Source organism: Musca vetustissima, unplaced genomic scaffold (genome assembly GCF_032173495.1).
Source record: "Musca vetustissima isolate MV318-11 ecotype Yass unplaced genomic scaffold, APGP_CSIRO_Mvet_v1 utg45963, whole genome shotgun sequence".
NCBI classification, from domain to species: domain Eukaryota; kingdom Metazoa; phylum Arthropoda; class Insecta; order Diptera; family Muscidae; genus Musca; species Musca vetustissima.
The window spans coordinates 78,854-95,555 of record NW_026888366.1 but is presented as its reverse complement, the minus strand read 5'-3'; the positions used below and the strand labels follow the sequence as shown (position 1 = coordinate 95,555).

The following is a 16,702-nucleotide window of genomic DNA, read 5'->3' as shown; positions in this document are numbered from 1 at the left end:
ACAAAGTACAGGCCACAGTTATACTCCACAAAACAAAATGTAGATTCGGTTCTGGCCATTGTTTTTGGACCAACAATTTTATATTTGTCTGTTTTTTCAAGTCGCTCTAGAAACCCCAGTTATGATCCAAAAATAAATGTTTAGACTCTACGAATAAATATGGCTGTTATTATGATAATCTGTGTATATTTAGCGGGTTAATCGGATCTAGACTTTTCTAGAAAATGTACATTCTATGGCGTATATAACTTCCAGAAAGGCATAGACCGGACAATTTGACAGCATGAACTTTTGACTGAAACCACAACATTGATATAGTTTCTTATTCCACAATAGATGGCACAAATGTCTCCCTGATCGCTATGAACTTTTTCATATAGTTCCGGATATGGCCAAGGGATAAATCTTCATTTTTTTCGACTATGAAGGTCGGTCTAAAGGCCATATTTATAATCCATACATCACGAAATTTTACACAATGAAGAGGATCTGGTCAAATAATGGAGCGGATGATATAGATCGAGACTTCTTTCTTTAAAATTAAAAAATTTGTATCTTATGGCGTAAATTTTCAGTCCGGGAAAACATGATTCATAATTCATAGCCAGCATAAGAAAGAGGGACTTTTAACCTAATATGAATTGTATTATAATTCGTCACGAAATTTCGTATGTAAGACGGGTTCTGGCCAAAGAAGCCCTTTATTAGTAACGATCGGTTAATATTAATGGGATGAAATAGACCAAAAACTTTATTTTTTTAAACCCATAGATGCTTTAAGTGTTACCCTGACACTAGAAATTTTAGATGAGGGAGGAAGTGATCGGTCAATATTCATCGGGTCAAATCAACCTTTTTGTGCAAATCAAAGGCCTTTTGTGCAAAAAAAAATTTGGAAAATATACCAGAGTAAGAAATATCCCGAAGTTTTGTCCCGGCTCGGAAGAGTAGTAATTGTATATGATAATTGCTCCGCTTACTACTTCTGTAACCATTTTTTTTTGCAACACTGGTTTTGGACTAAACAGATGGACATTAAATTGTATAGACCCTATTATCGATTCAAATGAAGGTGTCATGCAATTTCTGAATGTTACAGGGTTTTGATTGGTGAAGTCAACATTTTTCAAAATCTTGTATATAGCTTATGGAAAATATCCGATTTGATTTTTTCATAGCCCCCTTTCAAAGGTTCCGACCGATTTTAAGTATTTTGATTTTTCACCTTATGATGAACGGTTCGGAAGTATGATGTTGTTAACTATAATTAAAAATCGAAAGATTTCTTTAACAAATATTTATTAAATTAACAATTTTAAAAACTAAATCAACAATTTTTTTGTCTAACGAATCGTTCAGTCATCACAATCGAAGTTCTCTCAAAAATGGTATTTAATGATGGTGGTGAGCAGGTACAGAGTAGGTGAACAGTCTTAGTCAAAGGTTCACGATGGACAACGGCATTGAAACCATTGACATCATCAGCAGTGTATTGAACGGTACGCTTGAAACCATCAGCATCGATCAATGAGTATTCACCACGTACAACATCACCATCACGTTCCTCAACCTGGCTCTTGGAATCGCCAGAGACGGCATCTTGTACATCATAACCGTATTTGTATTGAGGATGAGGATCAAATTCATCATCAGCCTTGGCCAAAACTTGGTGGGAAGCCACGTGAACTGGAGCAACAGTTTTGACAACCGCAGCTGGGGCAGCATGATAGACCTGGGCGGCAGGTACAATACCAGCGCTGGCAGCGGCGAGCAAAGCAAAGAAAGCTACAAACTGCAAGAAAGAAACCAATAAAGATATTTTTAATCCCACATTATCCTCACAAAAAGGGCTTTATCCGCTAACCATACCTTGAATGCCATTTTGATTGAGTTTCAAAAAACAAACAGTGAGACTGAATTCGAACTTTGGGTTGTGTGTTAACGCTTAAACGTGTAACTGTTGTATGTTGTCAAAAATTGATTTTGTCGTTGTTTTTATAGTCGAATTGTGTGTTACACATTTTTTGTTGCCTTTTTAATGTTTATTGACCGACCATTAAAAGGTTAGCCCAGCATTGATCTGAACAGGTTTCTGATACACAACAATAGCAACAAGTGTAGCACATAAACAATAACTTTGTGTCTGTCCATATGTACCGTTTGTTAATTCATTTATCTCGGTACTCGCAATGCAATTGTTATTTCTTCAATAGAAAAAAAATAAACAAAATAAATCGAATCACGCACACATAAACAATTTATCTTCTTGTGGTTAATAATTAATGTGTTAAAGGAGAGACCCTTCCGGGGCTAATTAAAGATACATAATTATTGAAAATGTTTAGCCCAGCATCGAGTCTTGTTTCTGACGAAATTAATTATGCCGGGTTATGCATGTTTTATGCTGTGTAATGAAATTCCAAACTTTTTTCGACCTTGAACAATTTCTCAAAATATAAATGACATTTTGAAAATTGTGTGTCATACATGACCTTACTTAGTCAACGTTAGAAGTCACAATTTGTTAGAGTTTTTACATTCTATTCTCAGAATAATACTTATGACCCACATATATATTATGTGTGTTAACTGTGGGCTTTTAACAATATATTGAACGTGGATCGTCTAAAGTTTAAAGAGGTTTACACTGTAAACACTTCGTAGAAAAACGAATGGTTCAATTCTATTCGGCAAATGATATTTGGCGATTCTTATAATCGATATTCGTTGTCGTGCCACTGGGACATACTTTGTGCGTCTTTCTTTGTATTTATATAAAATTGAACGAATATACCCTGGTGACCATATGTACACTGGAGCGTTATACAACCAGTAAGGAAAATGGTAAAGTCGGACGGGGCCGACTCAAGAGATGCATTCTAATAGGCCTTGCATTTTTGAAGGACCATTGGCATGAATTTGGACTAATTTAAATATGTGATCTGTGTCTATATGTGAACCGACTTAACCCTACGATCAAAAACCGGGTACATTGGTACATTTTTATACCCTCCACCATAGTATGGAGGGTATATTAAGTTTCTATTTCCTTCTATAACTCATCGAAATAATCATTTCCGACCCTATAAAGTATAGATAATCTTGATTCTATGACGATGACTGTCTGTTGTAATCACTCTAGCCTCTAAAAACAATTGATAGAACCACATATAACGGTACCCTCAATTTTCGAAATTTTAGGGTTCTTGAGGGTATTTTTCAAACGATTTCCCCGAAATTTGGTACAAAGGCTTCTAATTAGCTACATTAATTCACGCACATGTCCTCAGCAGATTTAGAACGTTGTGAACTTTTTTGGTGTCAATCGAACAAACATAAAGAGGTTGGTGCACCATTCACCTAAAATCGGACGAAAATATATATGGGAGCTATATCTAAATCTGAACCAATTTCATCCAAACTTACCAGACGTTATTGTAGACCCATTTCGATAAGTTGCGCATGATGTTGTGTCAACCGGAAACATATTACATCGCTGGTATACTATTTACTTAAAATTGGGTGAAAATATAAATGGGACCTATATATAAATTTAAGGGACCCCCCCCCCCCCCCCCCCCGCATTCTCAATTTTTTATTTTTAAGATTTTAAATGGGCTGGTAAATGAATACCAATGTTCGTAAAGGTTGGTAAGTTTGCACATATGTATATATTTGAAGATTTAAAAAGGAAGAAAAATAATTTTCCAAAATTTGTTGTTGTTGTTTTTTGTGTTCAAAGAAAAATCAAATATTCGATGGCGGGCACAATAACTCCTCACTGGAACATCGGAATCCGAAAATTCCAAAGGTGTTAGAAAGAGTACATGTCTGGCTCTCGGCTCTCTAGGATTATTGACTTCGCTCTAAAATTAACAAAATGGCGGACCTTTGAAAAAATATTTTTGGAAAATCGCAGATTTTTGACCAAAAACCAAGTTAAAAAATAAAGAAGATCTTCACTGATTGACTTTATCCTAGTTCATACGATAGCTATACACTCTTGGAAACGATTGGGTTATTAGTTTTTGAGTTAATGTGCCCGCCATTCGCAAAAGAGAAAAACGCGTTTAAAGTTTGAGAAGCCCTTTAGCCGTCACTTGATGCTGACACAATAAATCGGCTATATCTTCAAGAGTTCTTGAGATTTTCACTTGAAATTTTGTAAGGACATTCTTGAATTAATGTAGTTTCGAATTAAATCAAAAAATTTTTGACACCTAGAAAGGGGGTCCCCTTAAACCGATTTCAATAAGACTTGACACACGTTAGGCTATAATAGCGCTGTGCAAAAATGTTGTGCCATCCGGCATTGGCTCTTTGGTGCAAAATTTACCAAAAATCGGACGAAAATACATATGGGAGCTATATTTAAATCTGAAGCGATATCAACTTCAGTACTTTCGTGCCAATCGGCCTAAATTTCACTCGTTGGTACACAATTTACTAAAAATCGGACTAAATATATATGGGAGCTATATCAAAATCTGAACTGGTTTTGCCAATTTCAAGAGCGTTGGTTTAAATAAATGGTTTGTATCAAATTTCATACCCCTCGGATAATAAAAGCGAACTGCGATTGGTTTACAATTTAACATGGACAGACATGCATAAATCGACTCAGAAACTGATTCTATGTACATTCTCAAAAGAAACAATGAGTCCACCTCGTTTCCGTTTGCCTGTTGCAGAAAAATATGTACAAAGACATAATACTCTGTACTATAGAGTGCTAAAGGGTATAATAAATAATAATTTATGGAATTGTCTCAATTTTTGCTTGGACAAACAAATATATAAAAATGGCTAGAAACAAATACAGTAGGGGAGACTGGGGCACCTTCGGCACTTTTTTTTAGAGCTCTATATCTCAGTACTTATTCAACATATATAACAACTTTATGGCTGATTATTGTCCTCTGACACTTAATTATAAAAAATAGTTCCAAAAAGATATAAAAAAATAGTATTAGTTAAAAAATTTTACAGTTTTGTAAAAAAAGTCAAATTCGCCGAATGTGCCCCAACCCGGGGTAGCTTCGGCATTTGATGGGGCACATTCGGCACCATAGTCATAGCCGGGTAATTGTCATCGTTATCAGTCTAGTTGAAATTCTGATCACCTAAAGGCTCTATTTGGTTTTAATACTCCACACAATGTTTGAATTATATGACTTTATTTTCTAGCCGCGGACGTTTACATCTCAAGTTCGCACACACCATCAGGAATAGGGATTTTCTATCGCATTTTCGTCAATACAAGCACGTTTGACTTTATATATGCAATTTCGAACCATATTAAAGGATTAGTTTTAAAGACAAACTCAAAAACATTTTAAGGAAATAATATTGCACAATCTGTATATGGCCGAATGTGCCCCACTTTAAAATGCCGAATGTACCCCGAATGTACTTTTTATAGTTTTTTTCATTTTTTTCGATCATTTTTGTAAAAACCTTACATTTTTAAATATTTTTATAATAATACACATCGTAGTTAACCACTTTTTAATAATATTGTCTTAAAAATTTAAAAAGTTTTATACACGAAATTCTTACGAAATGGAATTGAAATATTACAGAAACATCTATAAAAATACAAAAACCCATGTATCTAAATAAGCTTATTAGCTAGAAATTTCAAACTTTGTGTCAGTTATTTATTTCGATATTCGATACCTTTGTATCGAAACTAGTGATGTACGGTGAGAGCTTCATATCAAAAACGCGATTGCCGAAGGTGCCCCAGTCTCCCCTACTCCGATAACAGCTAATTACCAGTGATTGTGAAATTAATTTATCACAGAATATGATATCGGAAAAATATTCCTTCAATAAATCAGTGTTTTCTCGAATTATTATTTGATTTTATACAGCTATATCAGTAGTGATAGTACAGCATTGAGAAATGCTGCAAAAGAACATTAGTCACGGATCATCAGTTCGTACTGATCAACAAATTGTTATTATAACGGTACGACCCCATTTTCGGTACTTTATATCTTCCCATTGCACATAGCCCTCATATTGAAAATAAAATAGCTTCTTTCCAATTTAATGATTTTAATATCGCTCCCATACAAAGGCCCCTCCTAATTTGGTTTTTCATTCTCCCAAATAAACAGCCTACCATGCCATAGTCACATTACGAAGTACCCGACTATTTTCTTAATAAATTTTAATTTTTTTGAACATTGGAAATTCAAAAACATAGCTTGAAACTACACACTTGTTTGTGATAAAACCAAAAATTCTGAAAATTTTTAAAAATTTCAGAAAGAAATAAAGGTGCTAGATCAATTTTTTGTGCTAAACGAGTTTAATCAATGATAAATCTAGTTCTAAAAGTGCTAATTTGGCAACACTGGTGGCAGATGTGTAGGGTATCATATGGTCGGCCCCGTCCCACTATACTACTCTGCTCACTGGTTTGAATATTATCTTTTCAGAGTATACAAAAAATAGGGATAAATAATGGGATAACATAGTTCCCATATAAATCTCACGACCGATTTAAGGAATTTTTAATGCACACCACGCGATGTAGGGTATAAAAAGTTCTGTTGTCACAGATATGACTATAATTGACCTCAACGACATCACATAATCACTTTTTCCAAACCCCTTTAATATTTTTGATTGAAACTAAACAGAGTTCTATGGATTTTAAAAGAATTTGTCTATTTGTTTAATACTACAGAAATTACAATAACAAAAAAAGCTTTCAGCCACATTATGATAAACAAAAAATGACATTTAATGGTGATGGGAGGAATAGGTGGTGGTATAGGCTGGAGCTGAGTAATGGGTATAAGCTGGTGCAGCATAATGAGCAACTGGAGCAACAGTCTTAACAACAGCAGCAGGAGCAGCAGCTACAACAGTCTTTACCAAAGGTTCACGGTGAACAACGGCGTTGAAACCATTGACATCATCAGCGGTGTATTTGACAGTGCGTTTGAAACCATCAGCATCAATCAGTGAGTATTCACCACGTACTACTTCACCATCACGTTCTTCAACTTGGCTCTTCGAATCACCCGATACGGTATCCTTAACATCGTAACCATATTTGTATTGAGGATGAGGATCGAATTCATCATCAACTTTGGCGTAAATGGGTTGTACTTCGGATACAGTTTTAAGCACAGTAGCCGGGGCAGTGTGATAAACATGAGCGGCTGGAGCAATACCGGCACTGGCGACAGCCAACAGAGCGAACAAAGATACAAACTGAAAATTCAAAACAAAATAAATTAATTATTAGTTAATTGTTTTTCTTCCTCTTTTTTCGGGTTCTGGTAAAGTTTTATCACTCAGTTCGGTTCGACGGAACTTACCTTAAATGCCATTTTAGTTGAGCGATTTGTGTTATGTGACCTGGTTGGTGTTTATTGTTTGAGATTAACTTGAGTTATGATGCCTACCAGTAGATTCCATGCTGCTTTTATTCATCCCGATTACAAGATACCACTCATTACGATAAATCTTGTAAGGTCGGAGGGTAATAATAGCAATTACTACTTGTAACTATAATTATATTTTTGGTAGTAGTAGTATGACCAATAAAAAAGTGTGTAAAAAAGAATATTACTTAAGCGGTGTAATAAACAATTTAAGCATAACCACTAAAACAAAGCACTAATTCTACGCATTTACATCCATTTCAACCCTGAAATGGATTTCTGTTTGTTTTCCAGTATGATTTATGGAATCATTATTCGAGTTTATACATTTTTTCTGGCCCAGAAAGAAAAATTCGCCATATGTCCTTTATAACTTTTGCCGGGAATTGTAGATACTTAGTTTCATATCTTGTATATGAATAAAAGTGAATAGTTTTGTAGGTTAATTGATCTGTCGTTCATAAACTGTTCATGATATTGACCTCTAAACTTTATTTTGGTGGAAGCTGTGTCTACTTAAATGTAAAAAAATGTGTAAAAACACGTTGAGGCGAACCAGTTTTTTTATGTTCTCTATCGATTTGTGACTAAGCCCCTCATTGCACGGTCTTCGTGTCAAAATAAAACTAGAAGCCAACAAAATGGGAACTACGTCCCTTATGTACCATTTTTCAAAATTTTAACAGCATCTACCTTTAAATGATGCTGACATTTTGAAGCTCGATTTTGAGTGTTTTTTTTAATTTTACTTCTAGCTTTAATACGCAAACAGGAATTTATAAAAATCGATTATAAGATTATTGTAGTCGCGAATCTGCGTAATTTGATATGTATTTTGTGTATGTAGTATGCACAGCTTCAGAGTAATACTCATCCGAAGGTGCGAATTTTGTGCGATCAAATTTCTAAAAAACCTATTTTTCGGGCCTAATTTTTAGATCTGTCAACTGAATGATATGAGTACCCGCGATCAATAAGGTTTTTTACGTTTCGGATGATATAAAATCTTCTTCGTGAAAATCCATCTACTAGAACGGCGGGAACTGGCCTTCCAAAAACACGAAATTTGGCAAAAAATGTTTTTGAAAATATCGCGGATTTATTTGCGTTTTCTGTGTATCATTTCCGCTTCAATAAATGACCTCATATGGATTTTGATCTTTTTCGAAAAGAGAACTTTAAAAACTTCAGCCGAAAGAGAGATGTACGCAATTTATCTCAAAAATATATTTTGCTGGCACATCCATGGTTCTTAATGGACCACATTGAAATGGTATAGATCGATGTATTTTTTTAGTGTGCACACCGAAATCGGATGCGCATTAATGGCATATGGAGTTTTCGGCAATTATTCGCGTTTTACGATTTTTTGGTTACTTCAATGTAATGTGCGGCACATCTTAGCCGTCAAATGAAATTTCGCAAAATATATATGGATTGGAAGATAAACTTCAGTACTTCCTGGAAACCGCATGCGCATCAAATGATATTGAGAATTACGCGATTTACACGCAATTTAAAATGTATATTTCATAATATTATTTTATTTTTAGATTTATTCCTATTTATAGAATTCTAAGATTTATCGGAAGGGTCTTGATATAATCCGCAAGGCGTATACTTATACACAAAAAGTGATTATTTTCATATATGGTAATTTTTCGGCGAAATTCGGGTAAAATAAAAGAATAACCCCAACATTATTTTCTGAAATTTCTTGTATAAAATTAAAAAAATAAATATGATGACATTATTTTTTCGAACCAAAAACCAATTGTTTTCCTCAATATCTTGTTTTGTTGTCGCTGTGATTTACAAACCTCTACACGGACTTGTGTGATTTTGATATCATTTGATTCATCGTGGTGTTTAGATTATGTAGATATTTTTAAATTAATTGTTAGGTGTGTCTATGTCATTAATATAATGAAAATATTGATGTAATCTGCTATATTTTTTTCCATTTTTCTCATATTTCGCGAATATGTGCAACTTTATCGTGATTATTATAATATATTCATATTCTTATTTTACGGAGGAAGATATATATCAACGTTTTTGTTCAATATAATAAACAGCGTAATTTTAAGATTTTTTTCTTATGCCCAAAATTAAAACCCCGATAACTTTTGCGCGCATCAACCAAAAATTTGATCGCGAACGGTTTCGGAGCCAGAAAATTTTTCTCTATATGTGTACCAAAAATCATTGATGTGCCACAAAAACAAAAAAGACGATTTTTTGAAAATGGAATATTAAAAAATTGGCAATATTGCCCATATATAAAACAGAAAAAAAATTGTTTGTTTGTTTGTGTGTATGTTCCCGATAGACGCAAAAACCGCTGAACAGATGTTAATGAGATTTATACAGAATGTCATGACATGTCCTGAAAGTAACATAGGCTAGATAAACTTCAAAAATTCCGCGTGGTTGCAGAGTTATATCATTTATAGTAAACATACCTCAAAATTCCGGAACATGTAATATGCGTATATCTTAAGAACGGCTAGAGATTCCGTCTTCAAAATTTGTTTGAATAACGTTCATGTAAATACACATCATCCATACAAAAGTGAGCGCGGTACATTAGGGGGAAATGCAATCCTCGTTGCATTTAAATGATCTACATATAGAGAATAAAAAAAGTTTTGTTTGAAAAGTCAAAAACCGCTGAATAGATTTTACTGAGTTTTTTACAGTACCTGATGCTACTCAATAGAAAGAATATTGCCTAGATAAAATCCTAAAATTCCGCATGGATATCGAGTTATACCATCAAACGTATTCCCAACTCTGAAATAACATAGAAATTCTATGCTTATATCTTAAGAAGGTTTACAGATTCCCACTTCAAAATTTGACTGAGTAAATTGGTTATAAATACGCATTATCCCTATAAAAATTGGCGTGAAACAATGGGGAGAACGTACTCCCAATTGAATTTATTTTCTCTGCATATAGAAAAAAAACGCTTTTGGTTGTAAACACAAAAATCGCTGAATTGACTTGGCAGAAATTTTCGCAGTCAGTCATGCCATCCCATGGAAGTAAGATAGGCAAAATAAACTTCCGCGATGTCGAGGAGTTAAAGCATAAACCGTAATCATACCTCTGAACTAATATTCATTTTCTATGAACATATTAGAATATCTTGAATAAATCTGTTCATAAAAGTATGTATGATACTCAGATAAGTACAAATCCAATCTTAAATTACCAGGAAGTAAAAACTGGCCCAAATCAGAAATTTTTGACTCATAATTTGTTGTCCTATTATGTTATTATCAGTAATAATAAAAAAACTCCAGTTCAGTAATTTCGCGAACGTCTGCTGTTATCTCTACATTATCTTCACATATTTTAATAAAATTTGTGTAAAATCAAAATTATTGACATTATAATTTTTTACATTTTGTCATTTTGGAAAAAATTCAGTTAAGGATCTTTATTGTTTTTTTGTTTTGAATTTCAATAATTCTACAATCATTGGGGAAAATAAATATGAATGCAATAAAAGTATGAATCAGCAATAATTGGGAGATATCCAGCAGCGAAATGCTGATGGTGGATTAAAAGTTATAAAAATCTAAAATCTTTGGTGGGTTATCATCATAATTGAACTGAAAACAAAATGTGTCCATTACGTATTAAGTTTAGTTCATCAAACTGATATGACAAAAACTGTTATTTCGAAGATGTATAGAGGAAACGACTAACTCAATTGCCACAAATTCTATCTTCGGACTTGATCTTGGTTTTCTTAAAAATACTAAGGTATGTACTGTTAAGACCAAGACTAAATCTTGGCTCGGTAAAAATATTATAATGTGATAATGCATTCTTTTGAAAACCTTAACAGGAATTATACAACAGTTATCTAAGCGATATCAATCGGAGCGAGGAGGGGATCCCAGCCACATAATGGGGAATCAGTTGAGAATATAGACATAATGGTTGGAGGTAATGGGAATGAATGATTGTGTTTGTCTTTGAACGATTGATTAATGATAAACATGTAAATATTGGAGAAAATATATTAGTGTATAATGCTATTGATAAAAAATCAATACAAATTGGTTTTTAATATCACCACTGTTAATCAATGATTATTTAAAAATGTATTTGTAATCTATTGAATCGAATAACTTATGTATTAACCAGCTGCTACGATATAATTACTGATATTACATTACGAAATATCTATAGCCGAACAGTAATCTTCGAATTTGGCTACTATAAAAACTAGCTTTTAACTGCATACAAATAGTTTTCTACGTGAACTATCCCATGTTAATCACTTTAGTAGGGGCAGCGAAGCGCCACGGGTACAGCTAGTGATCGGATAAAATTTAGGTGATGAATTGAACCCAAAACGTTATATTTGTCTGTTTATACCCTTCACCACACTGTGGTACAGGGTATTATGTCTTTGTGCATATGTTTTCAACAGCTAAAGGAAACGAGACACATGCTTCCTTTTGAGAATATGAATATAATCACTTTCCGAGTCGATATATGCATGTCCGTCCGTCCGTCTACCTACAGGTCACATTTATGATCCGAATCGCATGGAATTTGGCACAGCTCATCTGTTTGGCCCAAGAACGAACCCTATTGAAATTGGGAAAAATCGGTTCAGATTAGATATATATGGGAGCTAATATATATTTTCGTCCGATTTAATGTAAATGTTGTACCAAAGTTCCTATATATAAATATACTTGGATTTGCACGAAATTTGGCATAGCGCACTGAATTGAGTCTAGAATAATGTGTGTAAAATTTCTTGAAAATCGGTTCAGATTTAGATATAGCTCCCATATATATGTTCGACCGATTTAATGTAAATGGTTCACCAATGTCCCTATATATCCTTCGATTTCCACGAAATTTGGCATAGCGTATTGACTTGAGTCTAGAATGATGTGTGTAAAATTTCTTGAAAATCGGTTCAGATTTAGATATAGCTTCCAAATATATGTTCGACCTATTAAATGTAAATGGTGTACCAAAGTCCCTATATATCTTCGACCGATTTAATGCAAATGGTGTACCAATGTCCCTATATATCTTTCGATTTGCACGAAATTTGGCATATAGCTCCCATATATATGTTCGACCGATTTAATGTAAATGGTGTACCTATATATATATATATATATCTTTCGATTTGCACAAAATTTTGCAATTTTGCAGAATGATGTGTCTAAAGTTTCGTGAAAATCGGTTCAGATTTAGATATAGTTCCCATATATATGTTCGACCGATTTAATGAAAATGGTTTACCACAGTCCCTATTTATCTTATGATTTGCACAATTTTGCATAGCGTACTGAATAGAGTCTAGAATGATGTGTGTAAAGTTTCCTGATTTTAATTGTTCGATTTTAAGACCCAAAGTTAGACCGATTGCCACACAATTTTGCACAACGTACTAAAGTTTGTGTAATATAATATGTGACAAGTTTTGTTAAAATCAGTTCGGATTTATATATAGCTCCCATATATTTTTTCTTCCGACTTTAAATAAATGGTGCACCATAGACTCAAAGTTAGGCCGATTGACATAAAATTTTGCACAACATACTTAAGATAGTATAGCCAAATGTGTATTAGGTTTTGTCGGATTTAGATATAGCCCCCACATATTTTCGTCCGATTTTTAGTAGGACCCAAGGACCCAACATATGTCCATTAGGAACAAAACGAATGAATTAGTCTACGTTAACATGTGACAAGTTTCGTTAAAATCGGTTTATATTTGGATATATTTTACATATCTATTTTCATCCGATTTTAAGTAAATGGTGCACCAAACTCGTCATGTTTTTTTAAAGTAGAATGACATAATTGCGTGTAAAAATACAGATGTAGCCCATATATATTTTCTCCGACTTCATGTTTATTGGGATCCAAATATTCAGCAAGGTGCCCGATTATTTAAATCCATTTACATAATTTTGTCCCTTTGTACCAAACGAATAACATGTTTATGGATTGAGTCGGTTCACATTTAGATAAAGGTCACATATTTTAGTTCATCCAATTTAATGTTAATGGCCTTTTTAATATACCCATAGTGGTGAAGGGTATCATATAGTCGGCCCTGTCCGACTTTACTACTTTCCTTACTGGTTTTCTGGTCGCTCTAGGGGCAACAAATATGACCCGAACACCACGAAATTTTACATCAAGAAGGGTATCCGGCCAAAGGGTAAGCACGACTGTTTTAATGAAGATCGATCAATATTTAGCCGGTCAAATGTACCCAGACTTTTGTGTACAAAATTACAAAATTTTTATTCTGGGCGTATATATTTACTCCTGAGGGACATAGACCCGATAAGTTGATAGTATATCCAAGAGGATGGGTAGATCTTTCAATTGATACCAACTATATTAATGTATGTACTTTCAGTTTTTCTTTTTCTCCATTTCGATCTACCAAAGGGTCATAATGTGTATTTTGTCCGATTTTATACGAAACCAAGATCAAGTCCGAAGATTGGAAAATTCGGTAAACAGCCTTAGGTAATAGGGTTACTGGATAGTCCTCAAACAATAAACCCATTGCAATTAGTCTTAAAACCAAGTCGACAAATGGTCGTTGAACCCAATTTTCCTATTTGTATATATATCGACGTCTAGAGTAATTCAATAACTTAGACTTAAGTTAAAAATTAATACCTAAATGCAAACTTTTAATTAATCCTTGCAAAGCCACCCCAGGCTATATTTCACATCAACCAATATCTATCTGATTACAGAAGAAAAAAACCCACAATGAAATAAAAATTTCACAAGCACTATTTACAGCACCACAATAATTGATCTCATTGCTCATTACCATTCCCCGCTTAAAGAGAATAATTCTCTTAATTACCAAAGACTTATGTACGATTCAATGTCAGTTTGACTTTATATTTTATTTTTTTGGCTAACAGCAACAACAAACACACACAGTTGGAGTTGTAAACCATACAACTGTGGCTGTAAGCTTGTCACATAAAAACCCAGCGAACTTTTGGCTCAAACATCAGTCAACAACTTTATCTTCAACTAATAACGCACGCACCTTAACCGGTCAACAAAACAAAAAAACACCCAGCACCACAAAATGGCATTCAAAGTAAGTTAAACGGAAAAGGTTACTCTTGGAAGCAAATTTAAAAAAGCGAGTGTTACAATTAACCTCTGTCTACTTACAGTTCGTATCTTTGTTCGCTTTGCTCGCTGTAGCCAGTGCTGGGATTGTACCAGCCGCCCAAGTCTATCATGCTGCCCCCGCTGCTGTGGTAAAAACTGTTGCTCCAGCAGTTCATGTCCATGCCCAGCCAGTGTTGGCTAAAGCTGATGATGAATACGATCCTCATCCCCAGTACAAATACGGTTATGATGTTAAAGATGCCGTCTCTGGTGATACGAAGAGCCAAGTTGAGGAACGTGATGGTGATGTTGTACGTGGTGAATACTCTTTGATTGATGCTGATGGTTTCAAACGTACTGTTCAATACACGGCCGATCCCGTTAACGGTTTCAATGCTGTTGTCAATCGTGAACCATTGGTTGCTAAGGCTGTTGTTGCTGCTCCTGCTGCAGTGGTTAAGACTGTTGCTCCAGTTGCTCACTATGCTGCTCCCGCCGCTGTTGTCAAGACTGTTGCTCCAGTTGCCCACTACACTGCTCCCGCTGCTGTTGTCAAAACTGTTGCTCCAGCTTACACTACTTACTCAGCTCCTGCTGTTGTTAAGACCGTTGCCCCAGCATACACCACCTACTCTGCCCCAGCCACCTATGTTGCCCATCACTAATTTAATGTCATTGTTATTGTGTAAGAAAAGTTTTCAATTGTAAAATTGAAAACATTTTTTATTTGTTTTTTAGAGTTTATTTTTTTAGGAAAATAAATGTAGTTAAAGTTGTTTCTGAAAATTTGTTTTTAAATATCAATCAACATTTTCTGCAGGCAGAACTATTTTTGGGAAGAACTTTTGAGGTTTGTGCAAAGAGTAACAGTATTTATATTTTATTATTTGCAAGGGGCTACGTATACGAATATTGTGTTGTATTTAAATTACGACAATATGGAGCGCAAAGTTTACGATTATGATTATGGAAACCACCGGTTTCGGTCGTGGTCGGTTCCAGAGACCACAGTTATGACCCTAACGTCAGGAAATTGTACACATATCGGTTAATATTAATTTGGGGAAAAATAACTCCATTATTTTTATATGAACTATAGGACTTTATTTAACATGCTTCGGAATTTCCGATTTGGGCCAAATATGCACCTTTTTGTTTTATGATTTGTTGCCATTTTAAAAACTCTCGTAGTCGATTGTCACAATCCTCCCTAGATACCATTTTTTATCATTAAAGAAATTTTGCAATGCTAGAAAAAATGATAATCGCTTGGTGCCAAGTCCGGACTGTATGGCAGATGCATTGAAACTTCCCAACCAAGCTCTATCTCATTCCGTTTACATAAGGCTTCGCAGATGAAAATTTGACCGATCCTAAAATGTTTAAAATATTAACTCTTTGTGGGGGAAATAGAATAGAGAGAGTGGAAGGCGGAGTCCCAACTTCAGACTTCATTTTTTCAATGTGCAAATTTTGGGACAAATTGAGCGCTCCATCTCATAACTAGAACCTCATGGAACATTTCAAAGCGATCAGCGCTATAGTTCCGCTTTCCAGAGTGATAACGGGTTACTAAATAATATACGTATACGGAGATACCTGTAAATATTTAGGTGTAACTCCCACATCCGAGCACATACAACAATATAATTGGTCTTACTTTAAAGGTCAACCACTCCTCTTGGATATAACATCAACTTCTCGGGTATATGTCCATCAGGGGTAAATATATACGCCAAAGAATACACATTTTGTCATTTTTCACACAAAAGTCAGGGTCCATTTGACCCGCTAAATATTGACCGATCTTTATCCAAACAGGCATGCTTATTCTTTGGCCCGATCCGCTTCCCTATGCAAAATTTCACGATGTTCGGGCCATTATTGTGGCCTCTGGAGCGACCAGAAAAAAAGGCAAAAATAAAGTTTTTAGTCCATTTCATCCCCCAAATATTAACCGATCTTTTCCAAAAACAATAGGGGTCTTCATTGGCCAGAACCCATCCTACATGCAAAATTTCGTGAAAATTGGTCCATAACTGTGGCCTGTATCGTGTTTACAAATTATAATGGACAGACGGAGGGACGGACACACATGTCTATATCGACTCAGCTAGTCGAGATATGACGATCGGTATACTTAGGAC

General features: G+C 34.6%; 3 protein-coding genes across 3 annotated transcripts; 1 reads left to right on the top strand and 2 right to left on the bottom strand.

The window, feature by feature from the left end:
• Positions 1–1,348: 1,348 nt before the first annotated feature.
• LOC133336213 (larval cuticle protein A2B-like) lies at positions 1,349–1,881 on the bottom strand (the record flags this gene model as incomplete). Its single annotated transcript, XM_061544497.1, has 2 exons — positions 1,870–1,881; positions 1,349–1,792 (listed from the first exon to the last, which is right to left on the bottom strand). Coding segments are annotated over exons 1-2 (456 nt in total), but the record flags the coding sequence as incomplete, so codon positions are not given.
• A 4,875-nt stretch (positions 1,882–6,756) lies between these two features.
• On the bottom strand, positions 6,757–7,352 carry LOC133336212 (larval cuticle protein A2B-like). Its single transcript, XM_061544496.1, has 2 exons — positions 7,341–7,352; positions 6,757–7,239 (listed from the first exon to the last, which is right to left on the bottom strand). The coding sequence occupies exons 1-2, from the start codon at positions 7,350–7,352 to the stop codon at positions 6,757–6,759; spliced, it is 495 nt and encodes a 164-aa protein (XP_061400480.1).
• A 7,174-nt stretch (positions 7,353–14,526) lies between these two features.
• On the top strand, positions 14,527–15,220 carry LOC133336198 (larval cuticle protein A2B-like). The gene is made up of 2 exons (XM_061544482.1): positions 14,527–14,538; positions 14,618–15,220. The coding sequence occupies exons 1-2, from the start codon at positions 14,527–14,529 to the stop codon at positions 15,218–15,220; spliced, it is 615 nt and encodes a 204-aa protein (XP_061400466.1).
• The last annotated feature ends 1,482 nt before the right edge of the window (positions 15,221–16,702 follow it).